At 48.8% G+C, this 16,923-nt stretch overlaps 2 protein-coding genes across 2 annotated transcripts; both read left to right on the top strand.

The window, feature by feature from the left end:
* Positions 1-227: 227 nt before the first annotated feature.
* On the top strand, positions 228-1,838 carry LOC127317479 (jasmonate-induced protein homolog). Its single transcript, XM_051348032.2, has 3 exons — positions 228-366; positions 762-1,130; positions 1,424-1,838. Exons 2-3 carry the CDS (start codon positions 777-779, stop codon positions 1,604-1,606), a joined length of 537 nt encoding a protein of 178 aa, XP_051203992.1. The 5' UTR covers positions 228-366; positions 762-776; the 3' UTR covers positions 1,607-1,838.
* Positions 1,839-8,444: 6,606 nt separating this feature from the next.
* Positions 8,445-16,668, top strand: LOC127316030 (uncharacterized mitochondrial protein AtMg00810-like). The gene is made up of 4 exons (XM_071823898.1): positions 8,445-8,462; positions 13,347-13,526; positions 13,617-14,393; positions 16,573-16,668. The coding sequence occupies exons 1-4, from the start codon at positions 8,445-8,447 to the stop codon at positions 16,666-16,668; spliced, it is 1,071 nt and encodes a 356-aa protein (XP_071679999.1).
* The last annotated feature ends 255 nt before the right edge of the window (positions 16,669-16,923 follow it).

Raw genomic sequence — 16,923 nt, 5'->3', positions numbered from 1 at the left:
ACATAACAAACCCATCAATGGCTGGCGACAAAGTCTACAGGAAACTGAAGCCATCTCAGGCTGTGATCCACTTAGAACCGATTGAGACACATCTTAGTAACAATACAAGTTTACTGAAGATACCTAGCTGGATAGGGAATTTACTTTTTGAGACGATGCGATAAGCATGGATTCTTTTCCGATGAGGGGATAAAGGATTATTCTATTTTAACCATTGAGTCTTTTTTTTTTCAAAATATGTTTACCATTGAGTCTAATGCTATAAATACCCAACGGGGTGCCTCTTCAAGTACTCATCCCATTGCACTCATATCTGCAATATCTCCTAGGCTGATCTCAATCACCACCTGCTCTATCTCCACACAGGTAGCTTGTTTTTTGTATCTCTTTTTTACTTAATCAGTAGTAGTAGTAGTAGCCAAATAAATTATTACGTACTAGTTTGGATAAAATGTCAAGTTATACAGGTTTATTTTTTTTCCTTTGTACTGAAATTACTACTAATCATAAACATATTTTCCCGCTGACTTTTGCGGGAATACTATATTTACTCCATGAATTAGGAGGGCAACGTGCAGATGTATGGATACATGCATGGTAGGTAAACACTATAAAAATAAGTCCAAAGTTGGAGATTAATCAACATATAGGATTAATTACTTTATCGTGATTAATCTTTGAATTTTTTTGTCATGCAAAAACCATCTAGAATCTTAAAATCATCTACTATACCAGCTTGACTTAATATTTTTACATTTAAGGATTGACGCGGGAAAATGGCATCAGTCCAGTGTGAGATGAAGGATGTGCAACTCACTTTGGAGGAGAAAGCATGTTTAGATGAGATGATCAAGCAAGCTGAGCGTTCCTTGGAGCCTCATGAACTGTTAGCGGGTGCTTTGAACAATCAAACAGTGGGCCCCCTGAGCATTGTGGCTACCAAGATATTTGCAGGACAGGTTGTCAGAAACTTCCCCAATCCTCTTTGCAATTTGGATGGGTTCGCCATGTCAGGCACGTTCGCGACAGGTGTCAAGGCTGCTGTGGTGTATTCCGCCAAAAACAAAGCTGGTGTTGAATGTGGATGGCTCCTTGCCTTTAACGATACCAACAATGCTGTTGGAGTGAGGGTAAGTACACAATCATACACACTCTTTTACTAAAAACTGATTATCATTTCATATTTTAAAAAGCTCAACTTCTTAGAAAAATAAAAAATTACTAAAAGGAAAATATAAAGTGATGAGATGATAACATGAAACATTATTTCTTTTTCGAGAAATAAGCTCAGCATTATAGATGTGGTAATACAATGTGTCCGAAATAAAACACGTGGCAGTGATTTATTTTATTAATTCCATTAATAATTTGAACATTTTCTATAATTAATAATAATCTTGTCATCTTCTATGAAATGGGGCAGGTATTTGCTGAATGTGGCCTTAAAGATAAATTCCGCAACATCAATTGGGCACAAGTTGAACAGAAACTGGAGAAATCTGGGACAATTGCTAAGGCGCATGACTTGGAGACTGGAACCTCACTCTATGCTGGCATTTGTGGCCCTACCGGGAAATCTGCTGCTGGTGCAGTATTCCTTGGTTAAACATGCTTGAGCAATAATGTACTAGATCTGGTGGAGAATTAAATATTGTAATAATGATGTAACCGTGTTGCTAGTAGCGATCATGTGTGATATGCTACATATTGTACCTTTTATTTTCAGTTCATCTTTTTTTGGACTTTGTAATAAATAAGGGCCGGTTACACCTTAGTGTGCAGAGGCCAGAAGGGTTGGTAATAAGAACTAGATCCACCGGATCATTATCTATTATAAATGTCGTATGATCTATGTGTGTATGTTTATTAACGTTTAGTTTGTCTAATTATGACATCTAATGGTATTGTATCTTTGATATGGCATGGTTTATACTTAGATAAAAAAGAAGATAAAGTGGTCTTCAAAATTTGTGTTGATTTTTTTACACAACCAACATTGCTATTGCATATTGCACAATGGTACAGGATAGGTACATCATTTCCAAAAGAATAATGTAACAAGACAGATTTAAATATAAATTTGGTGATTATTTTTGGGAGCAACCAAGGATAGGACAGCCTTTATCTGTAAAATACTTAGATAATATAATGAATTCACTCCTACGGTAGGTAATAGTTTTTACAAAACAAATGTCTTAATAACCTCCTGAACTATAGGGGTTTATCTATCTTACATAATTTTTTAGCTATTTGCAACACCCCATGTATTAACCCATCATGTCCATGCCACCACTCATTAATAACAACCAAGTCACATGATAATTAGAAATTTTGACATCTAAAATATGTATTTTAAAAGTGTGTCGATATAAGTCAACCGAACATCCACAGAGCTGTAACCAACAAACATTACTGTATCATTATGTGATAAAGCAACGGACATATGAAATATAGAGCAACGGATCTCACCACGTAGATTTATATGTGATAATGTGTCCAGCTATTTCTTTTGAAGATACAATGTGTAATAGTCTAGATACTAGGCTTGGGTGCTCGCAGCGTACGAATTACTAACGATTCATAGGGCTATCCATGTCGGATCTGGATCTTGTTGACTAAAACGGGTCTTTTCAAGGTACGACTTAAACTAGTTACATTTAAAAAATAACCAATGATTAAACTATGTGGTGCCTCCATGAAAACCATACACCGGGTTCAGGCAACCCGATGTGTTTCAAGTTGGGAGTACACCGGGTTCTTGCACTCAAATGTGTACAAATCAAGACGGTCAACCTATTCGAATTCAAATATACATTAGTTTATAATTCAGTTTCTCACACTCAATGTGTGCGATCACAAACGTGCAAATAAAACCTTGATGCATACCATCACAGCCGCGGGAATATCATCATCACTATCTATAATTTCCATTGACTCGGTCAATGCAACACGCAAACCAGTTCTGTACGAAGACCAGCCATTAGGGTAACTCATGGGTTTCTACTCGAGTGACAAGGCAACTAAAATCTTGCAATCTTATTAATGGTTTTACGAACAAAGTTGCGAGTAAAATTCATGCAGTAAAGGATCACACTTTTTAGGCGCGTGGCTTTAAACGTATCCTTCTGAGCCTGTAAAGTTTTTTTAGGAGTTTGTATACTATTTTAAAGGCTTAACATTTAGGCATTTGATAGATATAATCGTACTAGTACATACATAACCAACCATCGATGACAGGCGACAAAGTTTACACGAAACTGAAGCCATCTAAGGCAGTCCACTTAGAACCGACTGAGACACATCTTAGAAACAAAACGTTGTTACTGTAGTCTGTAGATACCCAATTGGGTAGGGAAAATTTACTTTTTGAGATGATGCGATAAGCAGGAGTTCTTTTTCGATGAGGGGATAAAGGATTCTTGTATTTTAACCATTGCTTCTAGTGCTATCAATACTCAACGAGAGCCTCTTCAAGTACTCTCCCCATGGCGCTGATATATGCAATGATAAAGGCATGTGTTGTCGTGTCCGTCCATTTCGAAGGTACACTGTAGAGATGCCCGAAGGAATATTCGTTAATGGTTGTGGTACATAGAGAGACTGTTGAGATACATATCCTTGTATATCCGGATGTGTATCTTCTGTAGTTATGTATAGCGATACATATCTTTGTATTTATTATTGGGCTCGCCTCATTCCTTGTATAGTCGGACGTGGCCTATATATGTAACGCCATATGCACCCAATCAATACATTGTGAGTTGCATCCCTTTCTACATGGTATCAGACACCTATCGTTCCTAACCTAGCCGTCGCGCCCCTCTCTCCCCGCGCGCGCCGCCCCACCCTCCAACCCTAGCGCCGCCGCCCTTGTGCCGCCGCTGCGTGTGCTCCTCCTCACGCCGCGCCGCCGCCGCACCTGCAGCCGCCGCCGCGCCTCCCTCCCCAACCCCGCGCCGTCGCCGTCCCCCACGCGCGCGTCGTCATGTCGTCGGTCTCCAACGGCAGCAACCCCTTCGCCTACAACCCATGGACGGGGGTCATCTACGCCTACAGCATGCCGGTGCCGCGCCCGCCGACTCACCAGGCGCACTTCACCGTGACACCTCCCTACGCCTCGGCCTTCACCGCCACGCCGCCGTCCAACGCCCCGGCCTACCACGCCGCGCCCGCACCTGGCTCTTACGCCGGCGGCGGCAACTGGTTTATGGACACGGGCGCCTCGTCTCACATGGCCGCTCACCCGGGTAACCTTTCCCATTCTTTTCCCACTTCCACCGAGTCTCGCATCATTGTCGGTAACGGCGCTGGTCTTCCTATTTCTCACATTGGTTCTGCTAATTTTCCTTCTACTTCTAAACCACTGTCTCTTAATAATGTCCTTGTGTCTCCCCAGCTTATTCAGAATTTTGTCTCTGTTAAAACTCTTTCTCGTGACAACTCTGTGACTATTGAATTTGATGCGTTTGGTTTTTCTGTTAAGGACGCCCGCACCCGGATGGTCCTCCATCGATGTGAGAGCCCCGACGATTTGTATCCGGTGATGTCGCCTTCCACCCCCGGCGCCGCACCTCGTGCTCTCTCCGCATGCGTTGATCTTTGGCATGCTCGTCTTGGACATCCCAATGCCAACACGCTTCACCAAATAATGAGGGGTTTTTCGTTTTCATCTACTAAACAGTCTTCACATAGTTGCGAAGCATGTCGTCTTGGTAAACACGTTCGTCTTCCTTTTAGTCAGTCTTCCACCGTTGCGTCTTTTCCTTTTGAGTTAATTCATAGTGATGTATGGACCTCTCCAATCCCGAGTAATTCTGGTCTTCTTTATAACCTAATTATTCTTGATGATTTTTCTCATTTTGTGTGGACGTTTCCCCTCCGTAAAAAGTCTGATGTCGCCACCACTCTCACAGCCTTCTACGCCTATGTTTCCACCCAGTTCGGTCGCCCCATCCACGCCCTACAAACTGACAATGGAAAAGAGTTTGACAATGTCGCCGTCCGCACCCTACTCTCCTCTCACGGCACTATTTTCCGTCTAACCTGTCCATACACGTCCCAACAAAACGGCCGCGCCGAGCGTATCCTCCGCACCCTCAACGACTGCGTCCGCACACTCCTATTCCACAGCCATGTTCCCCCCACCTTTTGGCCTGACGCCTTAGCCACCGCACCCTCCTTGTCAACCTTCGTCCGTGTCGTCCCCGCTGGAACTATGCACCTCATCACCTCCTTTACGGTTCCCCTCCATCCTACGACGGTCTTCGGATTTTCGGTTGTCGTTGTTATCCTAGTATCGCCGCCACCACTCCTCATAAACTCGCCCCTCGTTCTGTTCCGTGTGTTTTCCTCGGCTACCCGGCTAACACCAAAGGCTACCGCTGCTATGATCCGGTTTGTCACCGCGTGATCACCTCCCGGCACGTGTACTTTGATGAGCATTGCTTTCCTTTTGCACAAAGACAGGTGGTCGCCACTCCTCCTTCGACTACTAATGGTCCCCGGCGTCGACCCCCTGCAGGTCCGCCGGCTGCAGTGCCCTCGAGCTCGGACTCGGGCACTGCCTCGTCGTTCTCCGCCGCACCCTTGAGCTCTGGCTCGGGCGCTGCCTCGCCACCCTCTGGGTCACCCTTGAGCCATGTCTCGGGTGACCCCACGTCGACACCCGCGCCGACACCTGCGCTGACGCCCGCCTCGACGCCGCCTGTGTCGCCCTCGAGCCTCAGCTCGGGCGCCGCGCCGTCTTCGATGGGCGACGCCCCTTCGCCGGGTTCATCCGTCTCGATGCCGCTTGCGTCGCCCTCGAGCCTCAGCTCGGGCGCCGCGCCGTCTTCGCCAGGCGACGCCCCGCCTCCGCCTCCGCCTCCTCCGCCGCCGGCCACGGGGCCCCTCACACGCACCCGTGCAGGGATTCGCGTCCCGAGCACGCGGTACCCCTCGGACGAGTACGTCTGCACCGCGTCGACTTCCGTGCCTTCACCATCCACACCATCGCCCCTGCCCGCCTCTGCCCGGGTTGCTCTCCGCGACCCGCAGTGGCTTGCGGCCATGCAGGACGAGTTCGACGCCCTGCAGCGGAACCAGACATGGATGCTTGTTCCCCGACCCCCTCACGCCAACATCATCACCGGGAAGTGGGTCTTCAAGCACAAGTTCCATCCGGACGGTACTCTCGACCGTCTGTTGCGGTCAAAACCCACCGGCGGGCAGCGACGGGCAACACAGTAGAGCCGGGAACAACTTAGGGCTGCGGCTGGCCCTGGTCCCTCCGAGCGACGGCCCGCAAAGCCTCTGGTACACACGTCCGATGCTGGTGCAAGGGCGTGCCACCTGACCTATACCTGGTCAGGAAGGTGATGGAGATGCCTCGCTTAGTTTCCTGCATGGCATACACGTAAACATTAAATACGAGCCTCGATCGGCTCTCAGGTTATCCTGTGAATCGGCTCAAGGAGCCGATCCACCCATGATTCGTACGAGGTGCACGAATATATGGTGGTCCTGCTTGATCAAGATAAAGCTAAAGCGATCTACGACGATTTAGGGTTTTCACCGCATAATCGGATCATCCTACTCACGATTGGGCCTCGCGGCCACGCACGGTGATCGTAAGCCGATCCTAGACAAGGCCTAAAAACCAACACGAGGTTGATCCCCGGAACATCCTGTCTAGGACTAGCAAACGACACCCTACGTGCCGCTGGATCCTCCAACCCTTTGTAAGGCCTAACTATTGCAGATATTAAACTAATCCTTGAAGAACAAGGAGCAACCGTAACGGATCGGATCCACTAAATAATGATCAAGCGGGGTGCCGCCCCTACACCTAGGATAGGTGTAAGGGCGGCTAGATATGCAAGGGTTGCACTATGATAGCATATGATACGAAGAACAATGCTAACCCTAACATATCTAAGATAACTACGTTGCTCGCCATAAAAAAGGCTTCAGTACGAGCAACGCGTGAACAACATAAAGCTTGTGCTGCCTAGATCGCAAGATGCGATCTAGGCAGCATGATGCTTACCGGTAGAAACCCTCGAGACGAAGGAGTTGGCGATGCGCCGAGATTGATTTGTGGTTGAACGTTGGTTGTTGTTTATTCCATAAACCCTAGATACATATTTATAGTCCAGGGGACTTTCTAACGTGGGAATAATCCCCACCGTGCACGAGACAAACTCTACCTAAACGACATGTATCCTACTATATTACAGATACACGGGCCAACTAGCCCAAACTTTGCATAACAGGCCGATTCACGTATTTCTTCCATGTATATTCTTCAAATTCATCTTGATCGCGGCCCACCTCTGACTTGGTCAAATTCTGGTGATAACACATGCCCCCCTGGTTTTGGAATTGATAATTCCAAAATCACTCTGTTTTTTCTTCGTCGGGTCATGTTGTAACAGAGCAGAACCGTCGCAGTATTCTTCATCATAATGCCTTGTCCCCTCAACTTCTCTGAAAAACTTGATAGCTTCAGCACTACGTCCTTGGAAACTGCATCAGGCTCCTCCTTATTTAACTGTGCTGACTGACTCGCTTTTTCATCCCCCTCCTCAGGTCTAGCTATCAGCACCAAAAGCCCTCTTTCTCTGTAGCAATGTCTTCTTCTTCCTCCGTCTCCTCTGGCCTCTCCTTCCAGTCTTCTTCCTCGAGCGAGCCGATGTCGGAGCCCGAGTGGGACTTTGACTTCATGTCAGATGGCGACATGCCCCTGACTGATGGGGAAGGCAACCTCCAGTTCCTCATTGAAGGGGAACTGAAGAGCGAAAGCGAGGATGACCTCCACTCATGGAGGAACTCCACTCCCTCCGATAATGGGGAGGAAGAGGAGGACGAGGAGGTAGAGGAAGAAGAGGAAGAAGACGATTCCTCTTCCTCCGCTGGGTACCCGCCGGCGAAGCGCCTCCGTGCTTGGGTGGTCAGTGAAGATGACGATGATGACAAAGAGGAAGAAGCTCCGGTCGAAGGCTGGGGCAGCAGTGACGAGGAGTTCTCCGGAAGTAGCGCCGGCGGCAGCTACGACGCCGACGATGAGGGCAGCGAGGATTAGTGACATAGGATCAGTAGTACGCGAGCAATCGGCTCTTCTTTTGTTCCTCTTTCCTTGAGCAATCGGCTCTTCATTGTAAAAAACCCTCCTTTGTTAATGAAGAAGTATTTCCAGTCAACTTTTTCGCCGATAGTCAAAGTCAAATGATCTCCGAAAAGAGCCGATGGCATCGCACCGGTCTCTATCATAAAAACACGAGTAAGGTCGACCTAGCCGCCCCTCCAAACGGTAACCTGCGACCTCCATCTGAGAAAGCAAACTCAGATCCCCAAATTGCCACCTGAGCAGTTCCAACTCAAGACCAACTGCATCACAGATCTCGACCGCGCCGCCCCCAACTCCTTCAACGCATCCGATGGCGGAATCATCCAACACTAACGCCATGGCTTCTGGTCTGAAGGTAATCCTCAACCTCCTCTCGCCATTCGAATCGACATAGGATTAATGGAAAACACCTGGATTAATGTTTTGTTCCGCTATTAATTTAGGTTTCAGACATTTTTCTGCCACATCCTTCTCTCGCAAATTCGATGTGCCTTGGTCCTCGTTCTTCCGAGAGTCCCGCCCTGTTAATTTCGTGTGAAGCTAACAGAATCCCCTTCGTGAATCAGAACTTAGATCTGACTTCCTGGGCCGACTGCCTGCGAGCCTGGCCTAATCCTCCTGAGGGTTGGGTGGCATGGTACAATAGAGTATCCAAAACCCATTATGCCACTTGGGAAACCATAGGGATAGCCGATGCCTTGTCATTATCATTGTCTCCTCTTGAGAAGAATGAAAATATTCTGAAAACCATCGGCTACTTCTGGTCTGATGCACTGAATTGCTTCATGTTTGGCCATGGCCCTATGACACCGACTCTGCTGGATGTGGCCATGATCATAGGCCTAGACATTGCATCCCCTAGCCCTTCTGCATTCAAACTGCCGAAAGTCCCTTTCACTCTTTCCTCTAAAAAAGAGTGCACCAGCTAGGGTGCCTATCTCAATCGTTATATGAAAAACAAAGGCCCTGTGACAGAGAGGGAACACACAGCCTTCCTGAACTTCTGGCTGGAGCACTTCATATTCTGTGGCCCATCGCTCGCCCCTACCAAGAATTACCTGTCCCTGGCCTATGAACTTGCTAAAGGCACCCAACTTGGCCTAGGCAAACTGTTTCTTGGAGAGGTCTATCGATCCCTCCAACTGATGTCTGTCAAACTGTTCTCTCAAATGACAGTTAAAACTGGCGGCCCCTGGTGGTTTATTCAGTTGTGGGCCCAACTATACTTTCAAAACCAGATCCCAGACTTCCCACCGTTGACCACCTGCACCTTTCCAGATGTTAATGGAAAGGATATTCGATGCACCAGCTATGGCCAAGCTTTGTATGGTCTCCCGTGCAGCGGTGATCCCTAAGGAAACGACGGGGGTGGTTTAAGATTTTCTTCCAAGGTTTGGACAACCCCCTGTTCTTTCCTTACACTGAATCGGCGAACTTTGAAAACCCAGTCTCCTTTCGATTGGATGACTTTGCCGATGACGTCAGCACCCAGCATATGTACTCTATCATGATTCGTCCTTGCTTCCTCCCTGTTGGCATGAGTACCTCGAACCGGATCATCAAGCCCGGTTATGAGTGTTATCAACCGGTAGTGGTAGCCCGACAGCTTGGTCTCGGGCAGGTGCCTCCACACTTCTTCTTACATCACCTGACAACAAGTAGAGCTGAACTGCCTGACATCCTTACTGCCCAAAGGTGTTATACCTTTTTTGATGCTTTGGCCATTCCAATTCCCCACGACCTCCGTTTCTCCTTCACTACCGATGGTTTCGAGACTTGGTGGTCCATGTGGAAGACCCACGTCTTCAGGAGGGCTCTAGGACCGCTGCTGAGACAACTTGATGCCGAGTATGACATCCCTGCAAACCAGGTACCATCACTTAAACATTTCTTGTACCAGCATTATGGTGATTGTCTGTAACCTGACTCCATTTCCTGGCAGCAACAAGATGGCCCGGCTCCCACGCAAGCCGACGGTTCCCCTTTCGTATTCCTTCCTCCGGCACCAGTGGTTCTCTTCTGCCAGAGCTCGCCACCCCTGAAGAAAGTCATAATGCAGAGTCAGCCGATTTCACCAAAATCGGCTCCCAAGAGTAAAGCATCTTCAGGGCCAGTTGCCCCCCGAGCCTCGACTCAAGCGAGGACGGCAGTGAGGAAGGTAGCTGCCAGGAAGACCCTGAAGCCTAAAGCTCCTGCCCAAGAAAGCTTGCACGTAAGTTGGTTCATGCCCTATCCATATTTATCTGTTTTGGCCCAGTCTTTTACAACACGCTCGTATTCTTTTCTACAGACTTCCACTGAAGAAACCTCGAGCGGGGCCGTATAATCCAGCCAGGGGGACTCGAGCTCGGGCAATTCTGAGAGGTCCACCACTCAGAGCCAGACGGCTTCACCAGCGCCGGCTTCTAAGAAAAGGTCGATCCCCGAGCCTCCTGTTCCCCAAGCCCTGACCAGATCGGGGTCACGCACGAAGCGTCGATGCGTCAAAAGGGCTCGTAAAGACCCGCGAGCCTCTCCATCAAGTCAGGAGGTCTCAAATGTAATTCTCTCCCTGGTCATACTCCGTGCTAACCCATCGTCGTTTGGATCGGCTAACCACTTCCTCCTGCAGACCGAAGAAACTTCTAGCGGAGACGTCGAGGAGGTACCGATGCCGTCCACCACCCTGGACTTAGCCACCTCGACGATCGCGGCTGACCCAGTGGCTGACCTAGCCAAGTCCACAGAAAAGCCGATCATCACTACATCGGCTGTTCCTCCTACCTTGGGAGAGGTATACCCCCTCTCCTTGGCTCTATCACCTTCTTGGTTGTATGCTAAACTCGCTTTGTTTGCCTTATCAGGGTTGTGATCTCTCGAGCTTGCTGACGTTCGATCCGGAATCCATCGAACCAACTTTTTCCAAGGTGAGTGGAGAGCCGAGTCCTAGCACGGTCCATGGTCCGCTCCAGCATCTCAAGGATTTGCTCTCTTCCTCAATTGAGACCTCGATTGAAAGTTCCGAGGAAGTCAAAGGCATCCTCGAAGATATCCAGCCCCATCTCCCTATGACACTGCAAGTGAAGCTCTGGCCAGCTGTTACTCTGTCGGTCTTCAAGTCAAGGGTGCAATCGGCTCGACAAAGGATTACTCTTCGCCACACCCAGCTTCCATTGAGAGCCGATATTGCGGAAAAGTGTCAACGGCTCAACGAGAAAAAGGCTGCTCTGGACGCCAAGACGGACACTTCTGCCAATCGCGCTGAACTCGAGACCCTGCGCAAGGAGCTGGAGAGCCTTGAAGAGAGGGTCAGGGCGACCAAGCAGCTTATCCAAGACAAGGAAGCTCTTATTGCCCGTTCTCAAGATGAAGCAAAAGGCCTCACAGCCGATCTGAAGACCGATCTGGCTGAAATTCGTACCCTGAGCAGCCAGCTGGTGACGGGTAAAGACGAGGACGATGAGGCTGAGATCGCTGAGGTAGATCGCATCCGTGTTGACGCCCTTCACGCCCTCGACGCGTTTCTTCAGTAGGGCCTCCAGAGACAAATGTTTCACTGAACTCGAATCTGCTTCGGCTGTACTTGCTACATTTTTTTTTACTGGCCGATTTTCCATCGGCTCCTCATATTTCATTGCCTATGCGTCTGTCTGCCTGATCATGTGCCCCCCGAGCCGAATCTGTCAGGTCACTGCAGATATCGGCTCTGCGGTTATCGGTAGGATTATACCTGAACATCGGCTCTGCAGTCAGGACCAATGCTGATTTTCCTGAACTCGCGAGCCGATGTAAACCCATACTCCAGTCTTCCGTCACCCGCTAGGTCGACGCTGGATGCAGGCGAAGCGTATGGCAAAGATAATACGGGGCGGTTGCTGAATTGGCCCCTATTTTGATTGTATTGCTCAAAAGAGGCTTACATCTCATTGTGCCAGCCGATGTCTCATCACCGGCTTTCCTTCGTTTGGGGCGCCGTACTCCTCTTTTGTGGTCGACCCTCGTACGTGACTGGAGTGCCGTCCGCCATCTCAGACGTAGATGGCGACGTGGTTGATGACGAAGCTCGTCCCACCGGGCGTGCCAGAATGTGTTGCGGTCAAAACCCACCGGCGGGCAGCGACGGGCAACACAGTAGAGCCGGGAACAACTTAGGGCTGCGGCTGGCCCTGGTCCCTCCGAGCGACGGCCCGCAAAGCCTCTGGTACACACGTCCGATGCTTTGGTGCAAGGGCGTGCCACCTGACCTATACCTGGTCAGGAAGGTGATGGAGATGCCTCGCTTAGTTTCCTGCATGGCATACATGTAAACATTAAATACGAGCCTCGATCGGCTCTCAGGTTATCCTGTGAATCGGCTCAAGGAGCCGATCCACCCATGATTCGTACGAGGTGCACGAATATATGGTGGTCCTGCTTGATCAAGATAAAGCTAAAGCGATCTACGACGATTTAGGGTTTTCACCGCATAATCGGATCATCCTACTCACGATTGGGCCTCGCGGCCACGCACGGTGATCGTAAGCCGATCCTAGACAAGGCCTAAAAACCAACACGAGGTTGATCCCCGGAACATCCTGTCTAGGACTAGCAAATGACACCCTACGTGCCGCTGGATCCTCCAACCCTTTGTAAGGCCTAACTATTGCAGATATTAAACTAATCCTTGAAGAACAAGGAGCAACTGTAACGGATCGGGTCTACTAAATAATGATCAAGCGGGGTGCCGCCCCTACACCTAGGATAGGTGTAAGGGCGGCTAGATATGCAAGGGTTGCACTACGATAGCATATGATACGAAGAACAATGCTAACCCTAACATATCTAAGATAACTACGTTGCTCGCCATCAAAAAGGCTTCAGTACGAGCAACGCGTGAACAACATAAAGCTTGTGCTGCCTAGATCGCAAGATGCGATCTAGGCAGCATGATGCTTACCGGTAGAAACCCTCGAGACGAAGGAGTTGGCGATGCGCCGAGATTGATTTGTGGTTGAACGTTGGTTGTTGTTTATTCCATAAACCCTAGATACATATTTATAGTCCAGGGGACTTTCTAACGTGGGAATAATCCCCACCGTGCACGAGACAAACTCTACCTAAATGACACGTATCCTACTATATTACAGATACACGGGCCAACTAGCCCAAACTTTGCATAACAGGCCGATTCACGTATTTCTTCCATGTATATTCTTCAAATTCATCTTGATCGCGGCCCACCTCTGACTTGGTCAAATTCTGGTGATAACACCGTCACAAGGCGCGGTGGGTGGTTCGTGGCTTTCGCCAGCGTGCCGGCGTCGACTTCACCGACACCTTCGCCCCGGTTGTCAAGCCCGGGACGATCCGCACCGTCCTTCAGCTCGCGGTCTCCCGCGCGTGGCCCGTGCACCAGATGGATGTCTCCAACGCCTTCCTTCACGGCCATCTCGAGGAGCAGGTCTTCTGCCAGCAGCCCATGGGTTTCATCGACAGCACCCACCCCGACCATGTGTGACTGCTCTCGCGCTCGTTATACGGGCTCAAGCAGGCCCCACGCGCCTGGTACCAGCGCATCGCAGCGTTTCTTCACCAACTCGGCTTCCGCTCCACCCGCTCTGATGCCTCGTTGTTTGTGTACAACAATGGCACCACCACCGCGTACCTGCTGCTCTACGTCGACGACATCATCTTGACGGCCAGCTCGACGGACCTGCTGCGACAGATCACCGAGCGTCTTCGCGCTGAGTTTGCCCTCAAGGACTTGGGGCCCCTGCACTACTTCCTCGGCATCGAGGTCGTACGTCGCACCGACGGCTTCTTTCTTCATCAGCGCAAGTACGCCCACGAGCTCCTGGACCGTGCCGGTATGCTTAATTGCAAACCCGCGGCCACGCCTGTCGACACAAAGTCCAAGCTCTCCGCCACGGATGGTTCGTTGGCCACAGACGCGTCACTTTATCGCTCCATCATCGGTGCCCTGCAGTACCTCACCTTGACCCGCCCCGAGCTGCAGTATGCTGTCCAGCAGGTGTGCCTTCACATGCATGCTCCGGGGAATCCTCATTGGGCTGCGGTCAAGCGGATCCTGCGCTACATTCGTGGCACCATGGACTTCGGCCTCTCCCTCCACGCCTCCACCGCCACGGATATCGTCGCCTACTCGGATGCCGATTGGGCAGGCTGCCCCGACACGCGTCGCTCCACGTCCGGCTACTGCGTCTACTTCGGACCTTCGCTCATCTCCTGGTCGTCTAAGCGACAACCCACGGTCTCTCGCTCCAGCGCCGAAGCGGAGTACCGGGCTGTTGCTAACGCGGTTGCCGAGGTCTCTTGGCTGCGGCAACTTGATACGTCCAAAGCGTATCTACTTTCCCGAACACTTTTGCTATTGTTTTGCCTCTAATTTGTGTATTTTGGATGCAACTAACACGGACTAACGCTGTTTTCAGCAGAACTGCTCTGGTGTCTCGTTTTTGTGCAGAAATCCAACTTTCGGGAAAAACCTCGGAATTTATGCAGAAGGCCCTATTTTCCCAGGAAACTAACGGAGCCAGAAGGGCAATTGAAGTGGAGGCCCGAGGGCCCCACACCATAGGGCGGCGCGGCCCAGGGGGGCCCGCGCGGCCCTGTGGTGTGGCCCCCTCGGCCGGCCTCCGACGCCCTCCTTCGGACTATTTATCGGCCTCGACCTAAAAACGCACGGGGAGAAGTCGAAGTCGCCAGAAACACTCCAGAACGCCGCCACATCGCGAAACTCCGTCGCGGGAGCCAGAAGTCTCCGTTACGGCACTCACGCCGGGACGGGGAATTGGAGGAGATCATCGCCGCCATCACCGCCAACGCCTCTACATCAACCAGCCATGTTTCCCCCATCCATGTGTGAGTAATTCCCCCATTTGTAGGCCGAAGGGGATGGTAGGGATTGGATGAGATTGGTCATGTAATAGCATAAGATTGTTAGGGCATAGTGCCTAGTGTCCGTAATTGGTACTTTGATGATATTGTTGCAACTTGTTATGCTTAATGCTTGTCACTAGGGCCCGAGTGCCATGATCTCAGATCTGAACATGTTATTGTTTCATCATGATATTCATTGTTTATTGATCTTACCTGCAAGTTGTATACACATGTCGCTGTCCGGAACCGATGGCCCCGAAGTGGCGAATCGGGACAACCGGAGGGAATGGTAGTGATGTGAGGATCACATGTGGTCACGGAGTGTTAATGCTTTGCTCCGGTACTCTATGAAAAGGAGTACCTTAAGCTCCAGTAGTTTCCCTTGAGGCCCGGCTGCCACCGGCTGGTAGGACAAAAGATGTTGTGCAAGTTTCTCATTGCGAGCACGCACGACTATTTATGGAACACATGCCTATTGATTGCTTTGTACTTGGACACCGTTTTATTATTATCTGCAAATGCCCTGCTATGATTGTTACATGAGTTTCTCTCATCCATGCAACGCCGTCATCCGTCCCCGTGCCTACGGTATTTTAATCCTGCTATTTACTAAAATCACTCTGCTGTCTCTTGTTACTCTGCTGCTGTTATTTCACTCTGCTACTGCTATAAAGCTGTTACTCTTGATAAACCCTTGCGAGCAAGTCTGTTTCCAGTGCAGCTGAATTGACAACTCCGCTGTTAAGGCTTCCAAGTGTTCTTTGTCTCCCCTTGTGTCGAATCAATAAATTGGGTTTTACTTCCCTCGAAAGACTGTTGCGATCCCCTATACTTGTGGGTCATCAAGACTATTTTTACGGCGCCGTTGCCGGGGAGCATAGCTTTATTTGGAAGTTCACTTGGATTAATATTGTTCGCTGCAAATTCTCCATCATGGGTAAACCTCGCGATACTAAGATCGCTATATTACCATCCACTACAAGAAAAGGTACAATTCTGAATACCTCTGCTGCTCTTGATTCACCATCTGTGATTGATAAACTTGTTTCACCGCCACATGCTTCGCATGCGGGTACATCTGCTGAATCTGAACACTCTCATAATATTGATAATGTTTACGATGTGCTTGATGATAGTGGTTCATTGGGATCTTTTCTAGATGCTACAATTGCTAGGTCTAGACAAATTGAAAATACGAAACTCCTAATGCTACTACACCTGTTAGTTCACACGAACTTGGTTATTTTAGTGATGATCCTGAGGAAGATTATGTGGAGCTTAATGATGATTTTATTGAAAAATGCAATGCTACTACTGATGCAAGAAAAATTAAAAAGTTGCTTGCGAACATGCTTTGTTAGATATAAAGCTGTCTCCACGATCCTAAGTTTGCCACATCTCCTATAAACATTAGGGATAAAGATTATGATTTTTCTCTTGATCTATCTCATATAGCTATTGTTGAGAAAACACCCTTTTGTGGTCTTGGAAAAGAAAGTCTTTGTTGAACACATGGACTGAGCTATCTACTCTTAGTAGCTTGTTTTTACGATGATGTTAAGATGCGTTCTTAGTTTGTTGCTAAAATATTTCCATTCTCATTAAAGGATGAAGCTAAAACTTGGTATACTAATTTGCCACCTTATTCTATTAAAAGTCCGAAAGAATTGCTTGATGTTTTCTTCGCAAATACTTTCTGCTAGTGCTCAACATATTGCTTTGCGAGAGAATTTATAATTTTAATCGGGAGATGAAGAGAAATTGCACGAGGCTTGGTCGAGATTCTGCTCTCTTATTAGAGCTCGACACTGAGCATGATTTGGAAAAGCATGATTTACTTAATATATTTTATAGTGGACTAACCATTGAGTCTAGGGCATACCTGGATAGTTGTGCTGGTTGTGTTTTCGGAAAAGAACTCCAGGCAATGATTTGAAGAATTATTGGCTAAAATAAGC

This window comes from Lolium perenne, chromosome 7 (assembly GCF_019359855.2).
Source record: "Lolium perenne isolate Kyuss_39 chromosome 7, Kyuss_2.0, whole genome shotgun sequence".
NCBI lineage: Eukaryota > Viridiplantae > Streptophyta > Magnoliopsida > Poales > Poaceae > Lolium > Lolium perenne.
This window is presented reverse-complemented; position numbering and strand designations above follow the sequence as displayed.